The sequence below is a fragment of the Eumetopias jubatus genome, unplaced genomic scaffold, assembly GCF_037043125.1.
Source record: "Eumetopias jubatus isolate StellerSeaLion01/CBP00866 unplaced genomic scaffold, mEumJub1_p1.0 scaffold_8, whole genome shotgun sequence".
In the NCBI taxonomy this organism is placed as follows: domain Eukaryota; kingdom Metazoa; phylum Chordata; class Mammalia; order Carnivora; family Otariidae; genus Eumetopias; species Eumetopias jubatus.
In genome coordinates this window covers 70,335,389-70,351,618 of record NW_028274814.1, presented here as the reverse complement: position 1 = coordinate 70,351,618, position 16,230 = coordinate 70,335,389, and the positions used below count along the sequence as shown (strand labels likewise).

At 36.0% G+C, this 16,230-nt stretch overlaps 1 protein-coding gene across 3 annotated transcripts in view; it reads right to left on the bottom strand.

The window, feature by feature from the left end:
- The window catches only part of LRRK2 (leucine rich repeat kinase 2), a 141,309-nt gene that overhangs the window by 15,247 nt on the left and 109,832 nt on the right, over positions 1-16,230 (bottom strand). For all 3 annotated transcript variants that reach the window (XM_028113159.2, XM_028113160.2, XM_028113162.2), the window contains 3 exons: positions 14,761-14,921; positions 3,853-4,023; positions 2,473-2,573 (listed from right to left, as the gene is read on the bottom strand). In XM_028113159.2, the coding sequence (XP_027968960.1) occupies positions 2,473-2,573; positions 3,853-4,023; positions 14,761-14,921 (433 nt within the window). The remainder of the gene's footprint in view (positions 1-2,472; positions 2,574-3,852; positions 4,024-14,760; positions 14,922-16,230) is intronic.

The window sequence follows — 16,230 nt, the reverse complement described above, 5'->3', positions numbered from 1 at the left end:
CCGGGACTCCAGGCTCATGACCTGAGCCGAAGGCAGTCGCTTAACCAACTGAGCCACCCAGGCGCCCAGGAAATTATTTTTTTCATCTCTTAAAAATATTAAAGATCTCACAACATCTTAAGGACTTACCAGGCCAAAATATTAGTGAAAGACAAAATCAAGTGAAAGACAGAGAGGTCAATTGAACCCTAAAGTCAGATATTTCCTTAAAGGCATTTGTCTATTGAAGGCAAACTGATATGTGGTTTTCGATATCTTGGCCAGTGAGAAAGAAGTTTAAATCTGGAGGCTGCCCAAAGTGAAGTCCAATAAAAGGTCTGTTCCCATAAAGCTGGGACCCCAAAGGGCTACATATCCCGAGTAAATGAGAACCAGGAATAAAGCCACCCCATGCTTCCACTTTCTCTGGTACAAGGAAAGATGCCTGGGACTTTACAGACAAAGGGGGAGGAGGGAGAAGAACCCTAAGAAATTGTTATCCACAAGCTTGCTCCAAAGACTTGTAGACCAGATTCCCATCACCTCGGTAGTGGAAAAAAAAAAAAAAATCTCAAGCAAGGAATTGAATTTAAAGCAATTTACAGCAAGAAAGTTTGAGAAAAAATGCAAAAGGCCTATATGCAAAATTATAAAACTATACTGAAAGACACTTAAGAAAACATCAATAGGCAGATAACTCACATTCAAGAATAGAACGACTTATGAAGGGGGGAAATCGGAGGGGGAGATGAACCATGAGAGACGATGGACTCTGAGAAACAAACTGAGGGTTCTAGAGGGGAGGGGGTGGGAGAATGGGTTAGCCCGGTGATGGGTATTAAAGAGGGCACGTTCTGCGTGGAGTACTGGGTGTTATAAGCAAACAACGAATCATGGAACACTACATCAAAAACTAATGATGTAATGTATGGTGATTAACATAACACAATAAAATAAATAAATAAATAAAAAAGAATAGAATGACTTAGTATCATAAAGATAGAATCCTCTCCAAACAGAGGATTCAGATTGGAGATCTTGCAGATTCACTGCAAGTCCAAACCAAATCACAGTAGGGTTTTTCACAAAAGTTGACAAAGTGATTTTAAAATTTATATGGAAAAACTAAGCTGAAGAATAGCTAACACATTCCTAGAGGAGAAAAATAAGTAAAGAAAGGAGACTTGTAAAGTGACAGGAATTAAGACAGGATAGTATTAGAGGAAGAACAGACAAATTGACCAATGCAAGAGAACATGTGTGTGGATGTGTGTGTATCTGACAAATTATAGAGTGAAAATGGCAGGGTGGGGGGGATCAATAGGAAAAAAAAGGAATAAACTATTTAATAGATGAAGCTGGAAAATTTAGTTATCCACATAGGAAAAAGGAAACTGGATTCAGATAAAAATGTCAATTCTTGATGGGTTAAGAACTTAAGTGTCAAAAGCAAAACTTTTAACCATTTTGAAGAAACCACAGGTAAATATTTTTGTGATTCTGGAAGAAATAAGGACTTCTTCAAACAGGACCCCAAAAGTAATAACCGTAAAAAGGTTGTTAAAATTTATCTGTATTAAAAGTAAGATATTCTGTTCATCAAAAGGTACTCTACAGGAAATAAAAAGGCAAACCACAGACTGGGAAAAGAAATTTGCAATATATAACCAACAAAGGATTAGTATTTCTTTTTTCTTTTTCTTAATTCATTTGTATGCAAATAATCCAATAGAAAATAGGTAAAGTAGTGAACAGGCATTTCCCAGAGAGTAAATATATATATAACCAATGAACATATAAAGAGATGGTCATCCTTATTAGTAATTAGGAAAATATAAATCAATATACAAGACAACATATTTTGGAAAAATTATGAACTCAGATAGTACTACATTTAGGGGGAATATATAGAGAAATGGCTACCCTAACATACAGATGATGGAAGTGTTAAGCTGGTACAACATCTTCAGAAAACAATATGGATATTCACATAGCCTATGACTCTGCAGTTCAACTCCTAGGTATATATCACAAAGCAGTTCTCATATATCCTGCACTAGGACACAGGTACAACCATGTTCATAATAGCAAAAAACTGGAAACAATACCGATACCCATAGACATGATCATGGGTACATACATTGTTGCTCATTCAATGAGTACAGGAACGCTAACCTGGGTAGTAAACATAAGGAAAAGAAAAGCAAGAATTATCTCAAAAGTCAGCAAAGTGGCTACATCTACAGGGAAAGGAAAGTGATACAATCAGGAAGAAGCTTAGGGGGACTCCCAGGTGTTATCAATGCTCTTTATTTTGAGCCCTGTGTGGTGGGGAATATAGAAGTTTTGCTTTATCACTGTTTGTCATATGTGTGTATGTGTGTGTTTATTTATATATTTGAATATATACGTGTGTGTGAAGATTATATATTTGTACATACATGTATTGGATGTTCTGTAGAAAATATTGATAAATTTTGACTATAAGAGTACCTGGGCAGAAGTAGGCCTTTCTTGAGGATTTTCTTTCAAACACTTTTTAATTAACTTCTCAACCATGGGCCATGGGGCACAGCCATATTCTTTAACTGGATCTAAAACATTCAAAAACACATGCTCTAACATTAGACAAAGCATAACAATTGCTTCATTTCCTTTCAATGTATATGAGAGGTCCAGACCATGCAAAGGAAAACACTGATCTCCATAATCCTGTATTTAGTTTGGATCTACTTATATCACAAACTTAAAGATAATTTTGTTAGCTTTATCTCTACTTGAGACATCAAAAAAGACATCTTGATTTTTTATTATATTAAAAAAAGACACAAATACTGATTGAATAAAATAATAGATTTTTCATTGCACACCTGCATTTCACATATACTTTGAAGATACTTTTGTTCATATAATAATTAGACTTCTATGGAAGTAGTTTTTTATTTTAATATTTGAAGTTGGCAAGCATTTAATCTTCATACCCCCACAGTCGGTTTGTGCACATTTCTTTTTTACAAGACGTATGCCGTTCTTCTGGCTGGTATAAACCAGAGACCTGGGAAATGTCACTGGACAGCTAACTAGTGAAATTAGGGCAATGACCCAGATTATGTTGAAAGTTCATCCAAATAATAATAAATTTCCTTTTGCTGGGAATCTAAAGGCCCCCCCTAAGGAGGCAGGCAAAGCTATATTCCCTGTACTTGGCACACAGCATACACTCAAAAATATTTCTTAAGTTAAGCAGAAAGCAGAAAATATGAGAAAAATTTAAAAGAGTACTTTGTAGGGGGAACTGAAGTAACAGTCGAGGATGAATGACAATGTCCTAGAATTTCTTAAAAGCATGAGACAACCATTCAAAATGAGATCTGATCTCATTAGACAATCATTTGTTAATTCTTATTAATATTTACTACTAAAAATAATTATTATAAATAATTGAAGCTTCCATTCCTGCATATAAATTATCTCCCTCCAAGAAAATGAAAATACTCCAAGCTAATGAGCACATAGTTAGTTACTCTTTATAAGCACAGAAGTCACTAAGCATGGAGCAGTAACATTCAATTTTCAGGCATTCAAGCAGTAACATTCAAGCATTTCAACATTCAACATTCAAGCAGTAACAGCAATTTTCTTTTCTGAATATTATTCTACATCAATGTTAATTTGGGATTTTTTTTTAAAAGCCTAAAACTGCTATCTTTCTTACATGATTTCTATTAATGTGTCGCAGGATTTAAGAATATTCAGGCACCAAACAAAAACTCATCAGTTGTGCAGTGAATTAAGTATACAATTAAACAACTTGGAAATAAAGCTGCTGATATAAAAAATAATCATCTTTATTGTAGATAAAATAAAACTTACCAGGTAATTTTCCCTGTATTGCCAGTTCATCAAACTCATTTGGAAACTTCAAACCCTCTGCTATTCTACCTCCAGTTGTCAAAATGTCATAGAGTAGTAAACCAAATGAATAAACATCAGCCTGCTGGTTATAAATAACATTTCCTTTAGCAACTTCAGGTGCACGAAACCCTGAAAGTAAGCAGATATATTAATAAATATGCCCAACACCAGGCTCATAAACCCAAGGAGGCATATTCTTAGGTACATATGCTGATGAAGAGTCAAGGAGATGAGTTCTAAATCAGGCCATGTCCTCTCTATAAGGAGATACACAGATCAAGCCAATTAACAGCCCTGTGCTGATATTTCACCCCAAAATTACTCTTCAAAAATAATAAGGATAAACATTCAATAATTATTAATGTTTCATATTTAAAGAAATTAAGCTTAATAGGGAAAAAAACCTACATCATTTTTCTCATTCCTAAAAATAACTATTCCCAGGGAAGTGTTTCAAACAAAGGAGAGGTCAGGAGGGCGAGATTTCTAGACTTCACTCCAAGTCACTTTAACTTGACTGAAGTCCAATGCCTTCATTATTTCCAGAACTTGTGACTCTACTTCCTCTACCCAATGGAAAAATGAAAATAAAACTATGACTAAGATAAAACAACACCTCTCTCTCAAGTATTGGTTCATGACTGAAATTCTCTTACAAAGGGAAATAAAACCTTTCATTTCACAAAAAAGATAAATCACTTCTAAATTCTTCAAGAAAAGGGAGTAATTTCAACATGATTCACAAGAGTAAAAATATCAACAATCTCATGAAAGCCAGCTATCAAAAGAAATTGGTTAAATAATGTATGCTATGCATTAACTTAAAAATCATTTTTAAGATGACATGCTATAATGTAAATGAAAAGAAAATGTATGATATAATTCTGCAAGGAGAGAAAGTTATAAAATGTGTGGAAAAAAATCAACTGAGTTATTTTCTTAGCTATGATAATGGTATTGTGATTATGTAAACAAACATCCTTATTCTAAGGAAATATATGTCAGTATGTTTAGGCATGGCAGCATGATGTCTGCAATTTAATTTCAAAGTCTCAAATTCAAATACAAAGAAAGAGAAAGAAAGGACAGTGTGGCAAATAGTCAATGATCAATTAATATATGAAGCGCATATGGGTGTACATAGTGCTATTCATTCAACTTTTCTGTAGACTTAAACATTTTCAAAATAGAAAGTTTACAAAGAAATACATCTAAATGTAATAATGATTATTTCCATATGCTAAAATTATTAGCTTGTATTTTTATTATTTTAATTTTTTATACTTAGAAATTTTTTCTTTTTTCTTTTTTTTTTTTGGGGGCTATGTAAGGGATTTTTTTTTTATTATGTTAAGCTAGCCACCATAATGAACATACATGAATGTTATCTTAGTTTAAATATAGAGCTAGGGAAATAAAGTATGAATTTATAGCCTTCAAGAAGTCAATGATTGAATTTGGAAAGAGTTCTGTTTGACAGAGTTTACCATCAAAAGATGAAGTTCAGCAGTCCTTCACCAGGCTGGAAGGACATGAAGACTCAGAAAGATGGGATGTCAGATTTGAGCATGATAGCCCCTACTGTACTGTTAACATTCTCCAGTTAACATGTTGCCACATTTGTTCGTACTCTCTTTCTACACACACACACATTCACCATATTCCCACATCTGTCTGTCTGTATATATGCCTGTCTATACAAAGAGACATATATAATAACCATTTTCTTAGAAAAAGGACACTTTCCTACATAGCCATATGTAGGTATCATAACTCACACCCTAAGCTAAAGAATTGTGTAAGTAATTAAAGACAGTTCTTAAATAGATTCCTAATCAACTATATCTGTGACATAATGTAAACATATAATAACAGCTCCTAATTCATATTGCTAGAGCATTTTATAGACACTTAAGTATTTCATTTGCTATGCACAAAAATCACCTGTGGTGGGCAGATGAGGACTTTCCATTGTACAAATAACATAATCTTTTAAAAAATGTTATATGGTTTCCTAAGGCCACAAAGATAATGAACGATCAAGTCAAGAATATATACAAATAATGAGTTATTCACACATTAGCTAGTTCATCAACAATATTTGATTACCTTTCTAGAATTTAAATAGGATTTTGGAGGCTAATATTAATCTCATCTAATTATTTATTATTCATCCAACACATTTTTGGGGTATCTATTATAGAAAGGTACTATTCAGAGACTATTAAAACGTTCAGCATATTTTCTCCCTTGATAAATTTACTGTCAGAAACACTAGGATTTGGAATCAAGGGGTCTTAGAGCAGAAAAACTCGGGGGTCACTTAGTCTAAATTTTCACCCAAGGCACACATCCTCTTACAAGAGTGTTTATCCCTCTAGGCATCAATCCACAGATGTTAGAGCTATGCAGAAGGCTAGAATTTTTTTTCTCAGTGAGTCGGGGGACACTAAGAAAGATAATTGTGAGGCTATGGAAAGAAGTATTTACTTCAACATGGAAATGATTTTAACCTTATCTTCTCTTTCAAAATAAATATCTTCACTGACACAATCCCCAGCAGGAGAACATAATCCTTATTTATATATTCAAGAAGTATCTCAACTACAATATAAGGCACTTTTAAGTGCTTCTTGAAATTCATCCAATAATTTCTAATGATTTTCTAACTTCTTGATTGCACTAACAATTTCTTCTAAAGTTATCTATGGAGCAGTAGAGGACTTTAGGAAAAAACTCCCCCAAGTAGTAAACACTGACTGATGATCTGACTGTAATCCATCAAATGGGCTGGTCTGCACCATATATGTTGTCACAGATTGCAATAAAATGACATTTAATCAACAAAGCATGCAGAATAACATGAGACATTTATCCCCAGTCCATACCTTTAAACACAAAAAATGCATAATATATTGCTAAAACTTGTTTCTCTGAAAAAGGTAGACTATCCACTTGAAAATCATGAATTTCAAAAATGCTGAGTAAACACAGTTTAAATCAGCTTGTCCTATAAAATAACACAATTAACATCCTTGGTACTCTACCAAAATCTACACAACACTGAAACTAGACAGAGAACTTGGACAGAAATATGTAGGAAAGATATGATAAAGGTGGCATTCAGAGCAGCAGGGAAAAGACAGACTTTTTTTTTTTTTTGGTGAGTTGCCTGTTTAAGAAAGAGAGGAGTAGCTGCATCACTCCTTACACCTAATAAACTTTTGATAAGCCAAAAGTTTGCACATAAATATATATGCATGAAAGTAGTGAAGACATATTCATAACTAAGTTGATAGGACTGGGACGCAAAAGGCCTTCCTAATCATTCTCCGAAGGTGGGTGGTGAGAGTTGAAGGCTGAGAGCTGGAGAAGTCACACTGTCTTTGGAGAATTTAAAAATAATAAGCAACTGCCTGCACTGGCGCAGATCACCCCCTTCATTCTTGCCCTTGGTGTAGCACTGATGAAACATGTCAGGAAAATCAGACTCCAAAAGGTAAAAGAAACAAAGTTGTTTATCTGAAAGATTCACACCCTACAACAGCAAAATGCCATTAACAAGGTTGAAGGACAAACCCTACACTGGAAAAATATTTGAATATATGAGAGGCAAAGAGTCAACATTAACTAAAATCAGCTTTACAAATGAGTGAGAACAATGGACAAATGAATAAAGACACAAAAACGTACAGAACATGAAAGGAAAAATACATGTCCTCTATATCAAAGATTGCTTAGCCTCAAAAAATAAGCAAATAAATAAATACTTGGAAAATAAAAACATTAAGTTCTCATTTTTTGAATATTAATTTTGTGAAGATTAAAAAGAATAACTAAGGCCAGAAAGGGAAAAGGGTGCTCTAATTCGAGTATGGAGGGAATTTTAATTGACAAACCTTTCTAAGAGGCAATTAGTGTTTCAAAATTCAAAATACGCACTCCCAGCAATACCATGCCTAGCAATTTAATGTTTAAAACATCAGTTTCATAAATGGACAATTTTAATTTACAATTATGCTAATTAAAGCACTGTCAATACATCAAAAAGTCAGAAAAAATTTAAACATACATCAAGATGTGGTTAAGTAAATTACTGTACATACTAGCAATGAAGTACTGCATAACTGCTAGAACTGATGTTTGACATAGAAAGATGTCCATGAAATATTAATGAGAAAAAGAAAACTAAAGCAGAATTTATAATACATCTATAAAAAACTTAAGCAAATCCAAATCTAGATATAGATATATCTCTCTGTTACCAGAGTGTTAAGATTTATTGCTGCTAATTTATTAGAAATACATATTTTGACCTGCGTAATAGGATTTGCTGTTTTACCTCATGCCCTTCTGCTTTGCAAATCAAATCTTACTCTAAAGTGACTTGGCCTGAGCTGCCTCGTCATGGAGTCCTTCACCTCAAAAAGACCAAAGTGATTAGGGGAAAGGGGACTCAGGGTGTTAAGACCTAAGCTCCCAATATGATCTTTGCCTGTCAGTCTAAACCACGAGAAGATCCTCAAAGCTCTTCTGCATGTACTTTATAATGGAGGACTTTCCTGGAACCGCAACTGCAAGTTCTCCCAAAATTTTCACCTTACATTTAACTAAACTTGTCACCATGGTAGTAACAGGAAGAATAAACTTTCAAGCTATTCAATGCATTCACCATGGAATTTCATTTGGGATAAAAATGAACACTTTTGATATTACCTGCCATTGGGATAGGAACATCTCTTGCATCTTTACAAAGGGGCAGTATTGCCACATGATCTATGATCTAATATTATGAACGACCTATGGTGCTCATGGACCATCTTATCACACTGCAGGGACACCCTGTTTAGCAACGACGGCCCTCAAAGACTAGAAATGCCAAGCACTAACTGAAATCCTCAGTGTACTGTTAGTTATATTAAGCTGTTCAAATAAGTCTTTTAACATGTGTCACTTCTTCCTCCAGCTAAGATGGAATAACAGGGACTAGATTTACCATCCTGCATAAAACAGTGAAATATCAGGCAAAATATATGAACCCCTGGACACTAGATGCAGGAGAGTGATCCCTGAGAGAGAGCAAACAAACAAGGTGAGTCCTCTCAGGATCCTACAGAGAGTTTCCAGCCCACAGCGCAAGGAAGGCAAACAAAAACAGAGCCTGACGCCCTCTAAGTAGAAAGAGCAGAAAGTTCAGGAAAGCAAAGGCAGCTAGAATGTGCAGGGCATTGTGTCCAGCTCTTTATATGAATCTCTCATTTATTTTTCACAACAATCCCCGAAAATAGATACTTTTATTAGGTACTATTGTTGAACCAAGAAAAGAAGCTAGGTAATTTCTCCAGTCTCGGCTAGTAAGCGGTAGACCAAGAATTCAAAACCAGACAGTCTGACTTCGCAGCCTATGTTTAACAGATTCCAGTCAGCCAAATAGTTCGCCAAGTCATATCTTATCTTTGTATCTCCAGAATCCATTGTGATGCCTAGAATATGTACCACTGAGAAAGAATAACTGAAAGTAATTGACATTGGTTTTTTTTTTAATTTGGATGTAAGTCCAAACTCTATTCATATTTACTCACTCTCTTAACTTTTTGATTCTATCACAGGCTAATACTTTTAAAATCTCAAGTAAATACTTATCATCTTGTTAAAAGTTTTTCCATAAATAACATTTCCCCCCACTGTGAGACAGTACCAAAATTTGAGCTGTCCATCTTACCATCGATTCATGCAGGCAATAACACTAGTTATATAATGTAGAGATGGGAAACTTTGGCCAACAAATATTTTTCAATGACTCCCCATAACTGAAAGACTATATTATTTGGCATGATTTAAAAAGCCCTTCATGACCTAGAAAAGTGTGATTATGGGCTGTGTATCAGAAATATTTGTGTGCTTCAAACACTGAAGCTGTTCTTGATTCTCATTCTAGACCAGTGACTCTTGATCTTGAATGCATATTGGAATTACCTGGAGATATTTAAATAACATCAATGTCTGGGCTCCATCCCAGACTTAGAACTTAAATCAGAATCCCTGCGGGTGAGGTCCCAAGACTCAAAAATTTGGAAGTTCTCCAGGAGCTTCTAACCTGTGAAGAGATTGAGAATTCCACTCCATGCCTACTAAAATAGAATTATAAATGATATAACCCCACTAGATACATTTTTAAAGCTCTACATGCTATCTAATACACAGCCAGAATTGAAAGACACTTAGTAAATAACCTTCCATCCTCCATCTATCACTTAGACCATTCGACTTTCTCGCAGTTATTTAAATAAGACAAGTCTATTATACCTTAGTGCCTTTTGCCTGGAATGTCTACTCTGGCTCTTTTATTTTTTTTGTTTTCTCAAACTTCCAGCTTATCCTTTAAGATATAATTCCAGAATCAACTCCTATATGAAGGGAAGTCTGAAACTTACAACTCAGTTAAGTACTTGATCCTTTGTGCTCTTATCACTCTACCTTGAACTAAATCGCCTACTGAAACTGGCAAAGTGCTTTATGATTATTTTTTATAGCCCTATTTGTCTTGGCAGAATATGTGCTTTCTGGAGGGTAAAATTTACATTTATTCATGCACATTCCCCAAATTCATCACTAGAACAATTGCTAACATGGTTGAAGCAACTGCAATATATGAAGACTTATTCTATGCTATTTATGTGGATGATTTCATTTCACCCTTAAAACAACCCCATGAGGTAGGCATTATTTTTTTCTCATCAGAATTTACAGAAGTGAAAACTGAGCCCCAGAAAGCAAATCCTGATGAACACCACACGGTTATTAAGTAGTAGCACCAGTTTGATATTTGGCAAATAAGCAATAAATTTTTGCCAGATGCATGAAGAAATGAATAAAGAATAAAGATAATTTTCCCTTGGAGAATTATCATAACAATCACAATATCAAAATAATTGGGAAAATACGATTCATTGTCTAAAAACTATTTTTAGAAATAACTTCTCAAATGAGCCTGAATTTTAACAAAAGCAATGAGTAAATAAGGAAAAGATCCATAGATCAAAAATATGAGAAATTTAGGGGCACCTGGGTGGCTTCGTCAGTTAAGCATCTGCCTTTGGTCATGATCTCAGGGTCCTGGGATCAAGCCCTGTGTCTGGGCTCCCTGCTCAGCCGGGAGTGTGCTTGTCCCTCTGCCCCTCCCCACCACCCGTGCTCTGTCTGTCCCTCTCTCTCAAATAAGTAATATTAAAAAATATATGAGAAATTTATGTTAGGTCAGACTATACATCACATAGTACACAGAAACATAGATTTTCTTTCCTTTTTTACTTTGAGAGAGAATACCAGTAGAGCATGTTTCATAATCTCTATCAGGTAATAGTGTATAACCAGAGAATAATGTTTTTATCTATCCAAAGACAACTGTATTTCTATAGATGTTGGCAGAATTGGAGCCATCACTCAGCATCCACCTCGGTCAACAGTGTCGCTGTCACAGGACCCAGAACTGACTGTCATTCTCAACAGGATATGATATAAATACATCCATTGAACTGAGTTTAAGTTGAAGCGCTCCAAATTATTTATAGTTGAAAGAATCCATCCCATATTTACCTTTCGAAATGTAAACAGACACTGCATCAGTCCTTGCCAATAACTGAGCTGTTTCTAACTTGCTTTCCATCTTTGATGCCACCTGGCAGGGGCCCTGCTCCCCGGTAGGTTGGATTTGCATCTTGTATGACCCTATAGACACTTCTAATGGGCCCTAAGCTTTGGTTGCCTTATCTGTAAACCAGGAATAGTAATAAGACCTATGTCAGACAGTCATAAGGATTAAATGAGATAATCAACCCACACAAAAGTCTAAGCACAAGGCAGCACAGTGTCCGTGCCACAAAAGGTTTGCTCCCATTCCCATCTTCTCTCAGAAAACAGTGATGAACCCACTTTCATATGCACACAACAGAGTGAATGCACCACAGTAAGGGTGAAAACATACACATACACACACACACAAGTTTAACAAATGTATGGTCTTTTGTTTCTCTAGAAGTTTCCAAGTTAAAGGTTATAACATTAAGAGATCCATTAAAAGGAAAAGACGGGAGACAACTGAAATCATATGAAAGGGGACAATTTTCTTCTTAAACATAATTGATTTGGAGAAGGAAAAGTTTGGTGATGGTGGTTAGCAGTGGTGACAGTTCCTGTTATTTAAAATTTGAGGCTGAGTTTAGGGCTGAGATAATCAGAAGTGCTTAACAATAATGAATAACATTAATAATAAAGAGAAGGTCCAGGATAATGAGAAAAAAAATGCTTACAATGTATTAAGCAGCCTCGGGGGAAAGGGACAGAACAGAAAGGATCAGGCTTTGGGTTTTTCTGTCATGAACTTTCTCCATTACGTATGTTACTGCACATTGATATAGCAGATTAAAAGGATCAGTAAAAAGTATCTGGCTTGGCATGAAAAATCAACTGGTTATTGAACTCTAGGCAGGTTTTGACCAAAACCAGGAAGTCAGGTACTTAAAAGGAAGGGCCATGAGTCTGAACAGAGTTGAACTGAGTGGCTGCTGGCTGGCCTAGGCCGCTGAGGGAGGTGGCAGGTTTGAGGCCCAGAACACAGTCAGCTGGGACCAGACAGATCCACTGTCCAAGTAGGTGGACAAGACCTCATCAGTAGGATTTCTACTACATGAACATCACGACTAGGTTGGGGTTTGGAGGGGGACCAAATTGCAGGCCTCAGTTGAATGGTCTGGCCCACCTTCATGTCACATGAGAGTCATGAGCAGATCTCACAAAAGAAGACCCCTAACCTGTGCCCACATTTTCTAAGCGGGAGTATAGGAAGCCTATGGAATTCTATCCTCTAAAATTCTTCTTCCACACCTGTACTTGACAACGTTGGCTGTTCATGGTCCCATCATTTTGCTTTGTTTATTTTGATTTTTTAGTAACTTAAGATAGTATATTTAAGCCATGTTAGAGTTGCATGTAATCTAGGAGAAAGATTTAGGATTTAAAGCCCAATAGTTCTGGATTCATTATTCATTTAGATTGAGTTCTTATCTTGACCATTTATTGCATGACTTCCTGCAAGTACAGAATCTTGCTACAGATGAGAAGGTAAAAGCTAACTTTCAGCCTTGGCATGAGGATAAGATACCATGTGTCTGATGTACCTGGCACTGAGCCTGATACACAGCTGGTGCTCAAGAGATAATCATTTTATTGTCATTAAACAACCCAGAGAAACTTGCAGCCATAATATGTACTTTGAAAGGTTTAGGAGAGGGCATACTCTACTTCCAACATAGGCTATGAATAACAAAAGAGAGGATATGTCTTTGGAGCAACAATAAAACCATGCATTGCAATCTGGGACTATATGCTTATCCAAGTTCATAAGTAGGGTGGGAGGCTGAGGGGCATGGGTAGAGAACAAGCTAGGACCTTCTGCCTTCTCAGATATCCCCCATTGTCTTCTGTCTTAGGCATGTGTTTTAACGGAGTGCCAATCATCAAGATGACGTAACTTTATTTACAAATAACAAATTGTACAAGATCTCTCTGAAGATGGAGCTGTTCCTCCAAACATAAGTTAACCCTCCAGTTTTCTATTCCTGCTCAAACTGAAAAGGCCAAAAGACAAGATATCTCTGTACAGAGCACTTGCCTTATGACTGTTTCTTACTAATCAGAACCTGAGATTCTGATGAGCCTGAGACTATCAGGAGAACAGGAGTTGAGAAAGGGACGGAGGATCCCATGGAGTAGACAGTAATGTGAAAGAACACGTCTAAACATAAGACCGTGCAAACACAAGAGCACAGGACTGGTAGAAAGTCAGTTAAGAGTAGAAGTAATAGGATTATTAGAACAGGCATGACAAATAGGGGTTGCAGATAACCCTAAAAAGCAACATTAAACTTTAAGGCAATAAAACAGTGTCTGTGATTTCTGGAGACCATAGATATAATGATATCCAGAATAGGTACGTTTCACTTTAGATAGCAACCATGACTCTTCTGGCTATATAGGACCAAACAAAGAAACTATATTATTATTAAGTATTGAAGTATTAACTCATAAATTTTGAAGAAAGAAAACTGTAGTACAGTGTTTAAAGGTTTTAACTCCTGTACCAATCTGTAAGAAGAAAGTAGGCCTGTATCAAGAACAGTACAACTGAAAACTCTGGCCCCAAGTCTCTATCTGAAACTCTTGGATCCACAAGTATTTAGGAATTTATATTTTTTCATATTTAAGAAAGTTAATAATGATGCACAAAACATAATTATAGAAACTCTCAGTAGGATCGGGGCCAGCACCCTGTACTCAAATGTGCCGTATTTCTGCCATGAAACATACACATATTTGCACAGAGTTTGAGAAATAAAGATCATAATAAGCATCAAGTTAGTTTGGGTGAGATTTTGCTGCCAAATCAGTTATTTAAAAAATTGGGGGTTTTCAAAGTTCTCTGGATTTCAGAGTTATGAGAAAGGGTTTGTGAACCTGCATTTGGTTTGCCTCATTTTTAGGTAAGTGTGAACAATACCTAGTTTAAAACGTTTTCTGTTCCTTTGCACCACCTCTAGAATATCTAAATATTTTAAAAATCCAACTTTTAAAAATATAATTTGTCATCAAACAGTCTCTATTTTTTATTTGTTTTTGTCCCCCTGGAAAATTTCATCAGTAGATTTTTTTTCCCCCTACAGACCACAGTGATTATTGACCACAATGTAGCAGTCACAATGTTCACAACATGATAGGATACATTGTTCTCTTGAGTCTCCTGAACTTACAACAGAAGTCACTGGTTGTCCATCCTGAAGAAGGAATTAACAAGTCAACCTTCTCACCTACCTGGTGTGCCCTCTGACGTCTTTATCCCCATTCTACAGCAGTACTGAGCAATCCCATAGTCCGCAATCTTTGCAATGATGCCAGCATTGGGATACAGGGTGAAGAGCAGCACATTGTGGGGCTTCAAGTCACGGTATATAATCATGGCCGAGTGGAGGTATCTGCCAGAAAACGTACAGGCAGTGTCATTAAAATGTGATTATACTATTACAACTTCTGTCATTATTTCCTTAAATATGGATGTCCATTATGCAAAGCATCAAAATTTCTGTGCTAAATTTAACCCCTCTACAGAAATGAAGAGATATCATAGAAGGAAATTAAAACATACGAGCCAAATACTACAAAACAAGCTTATGCTTTTACTTTTTTTAAAGATTTTATTTATTCGAGAGAGAATGAAAGCGAGAGAGATCACAGAGGGAGAGGGAGAGGGAGAAGCAGACTCCGGGCTGAGCAGAGAGCCCAACCTGGGATGGTGGGGGAGGGGGCTCAGTCCCAGGCCCCTGGGATCATGACCTGAGCAGAGGCTTAACCGACTGAGTCATTCGGGCGCCCCAAGCTTGTGCTTTTAAAACCAACCAACAAACCAACAAAAAGCAGGTCAATCTTGATAAGTGAGTGATTTAAACTTTAAGGCACAACCAGTTCAAGCAAAGTACCAGTTTTTGGTCACTTTTCTTTTGTATACCTAAGAATTATGTAAAAGGAATTCTGAATTCCCTCAAAGATCATATGACTATTTCAATTAGTTTAAAATGTAAATATGTTAAATAAGAGTTGATCGCATTTTGTTATAACTCCATTTAATAGATTTGATTTTCTTAAAACCATATAGAAGTTTATCTTAGCTTTTAAAATTCTCTCTATTCCATTTCTCTTTTGATATTTATTTTTCTCTGATTAAAATGTTTCCTAAATTTGGGGAAAATATTTTCACCTTTTTCAATAATAACAAATCAACATTAAAAAACCTAGCTCACTACCATTCGATCCAGCAATTGCACTACTGGGTATTTACCACAAAGATACAAATGTAGGGACCCGAAGGGGTACGTGCACCCCAATGTTTATAGCAGCAATGTCCACAATAGCCAAACTGTGGAAAGAGCCAAGATGTCCATCGACAGATGAATGGATGAAGAAGAGGTGGTATATATACACAATGGAATATTATGCAGCCATCAAAAGGAATGAGATCTTGCCATTTGCAACGACGTGGATGGAACTGGAGGGTATTATGCTGAGTGAAATAAGTCAATCAGAGAAAGACATGTATCATATGACCTCACTGATATGAGGAATTCTTAATCTCAGGAAACAAACTGAGTGTTACTGGAGTGGTTGGGGGTGGGAGGGATGGGGTGGCTGGGTGATAGACATTGGGGAGGGTATGTGCTACGGTGAGCGCTGTGAATTGTGCAAGACTGTTGAATCACAGATCTGTACTTCTGAAACAAATAACGCAAC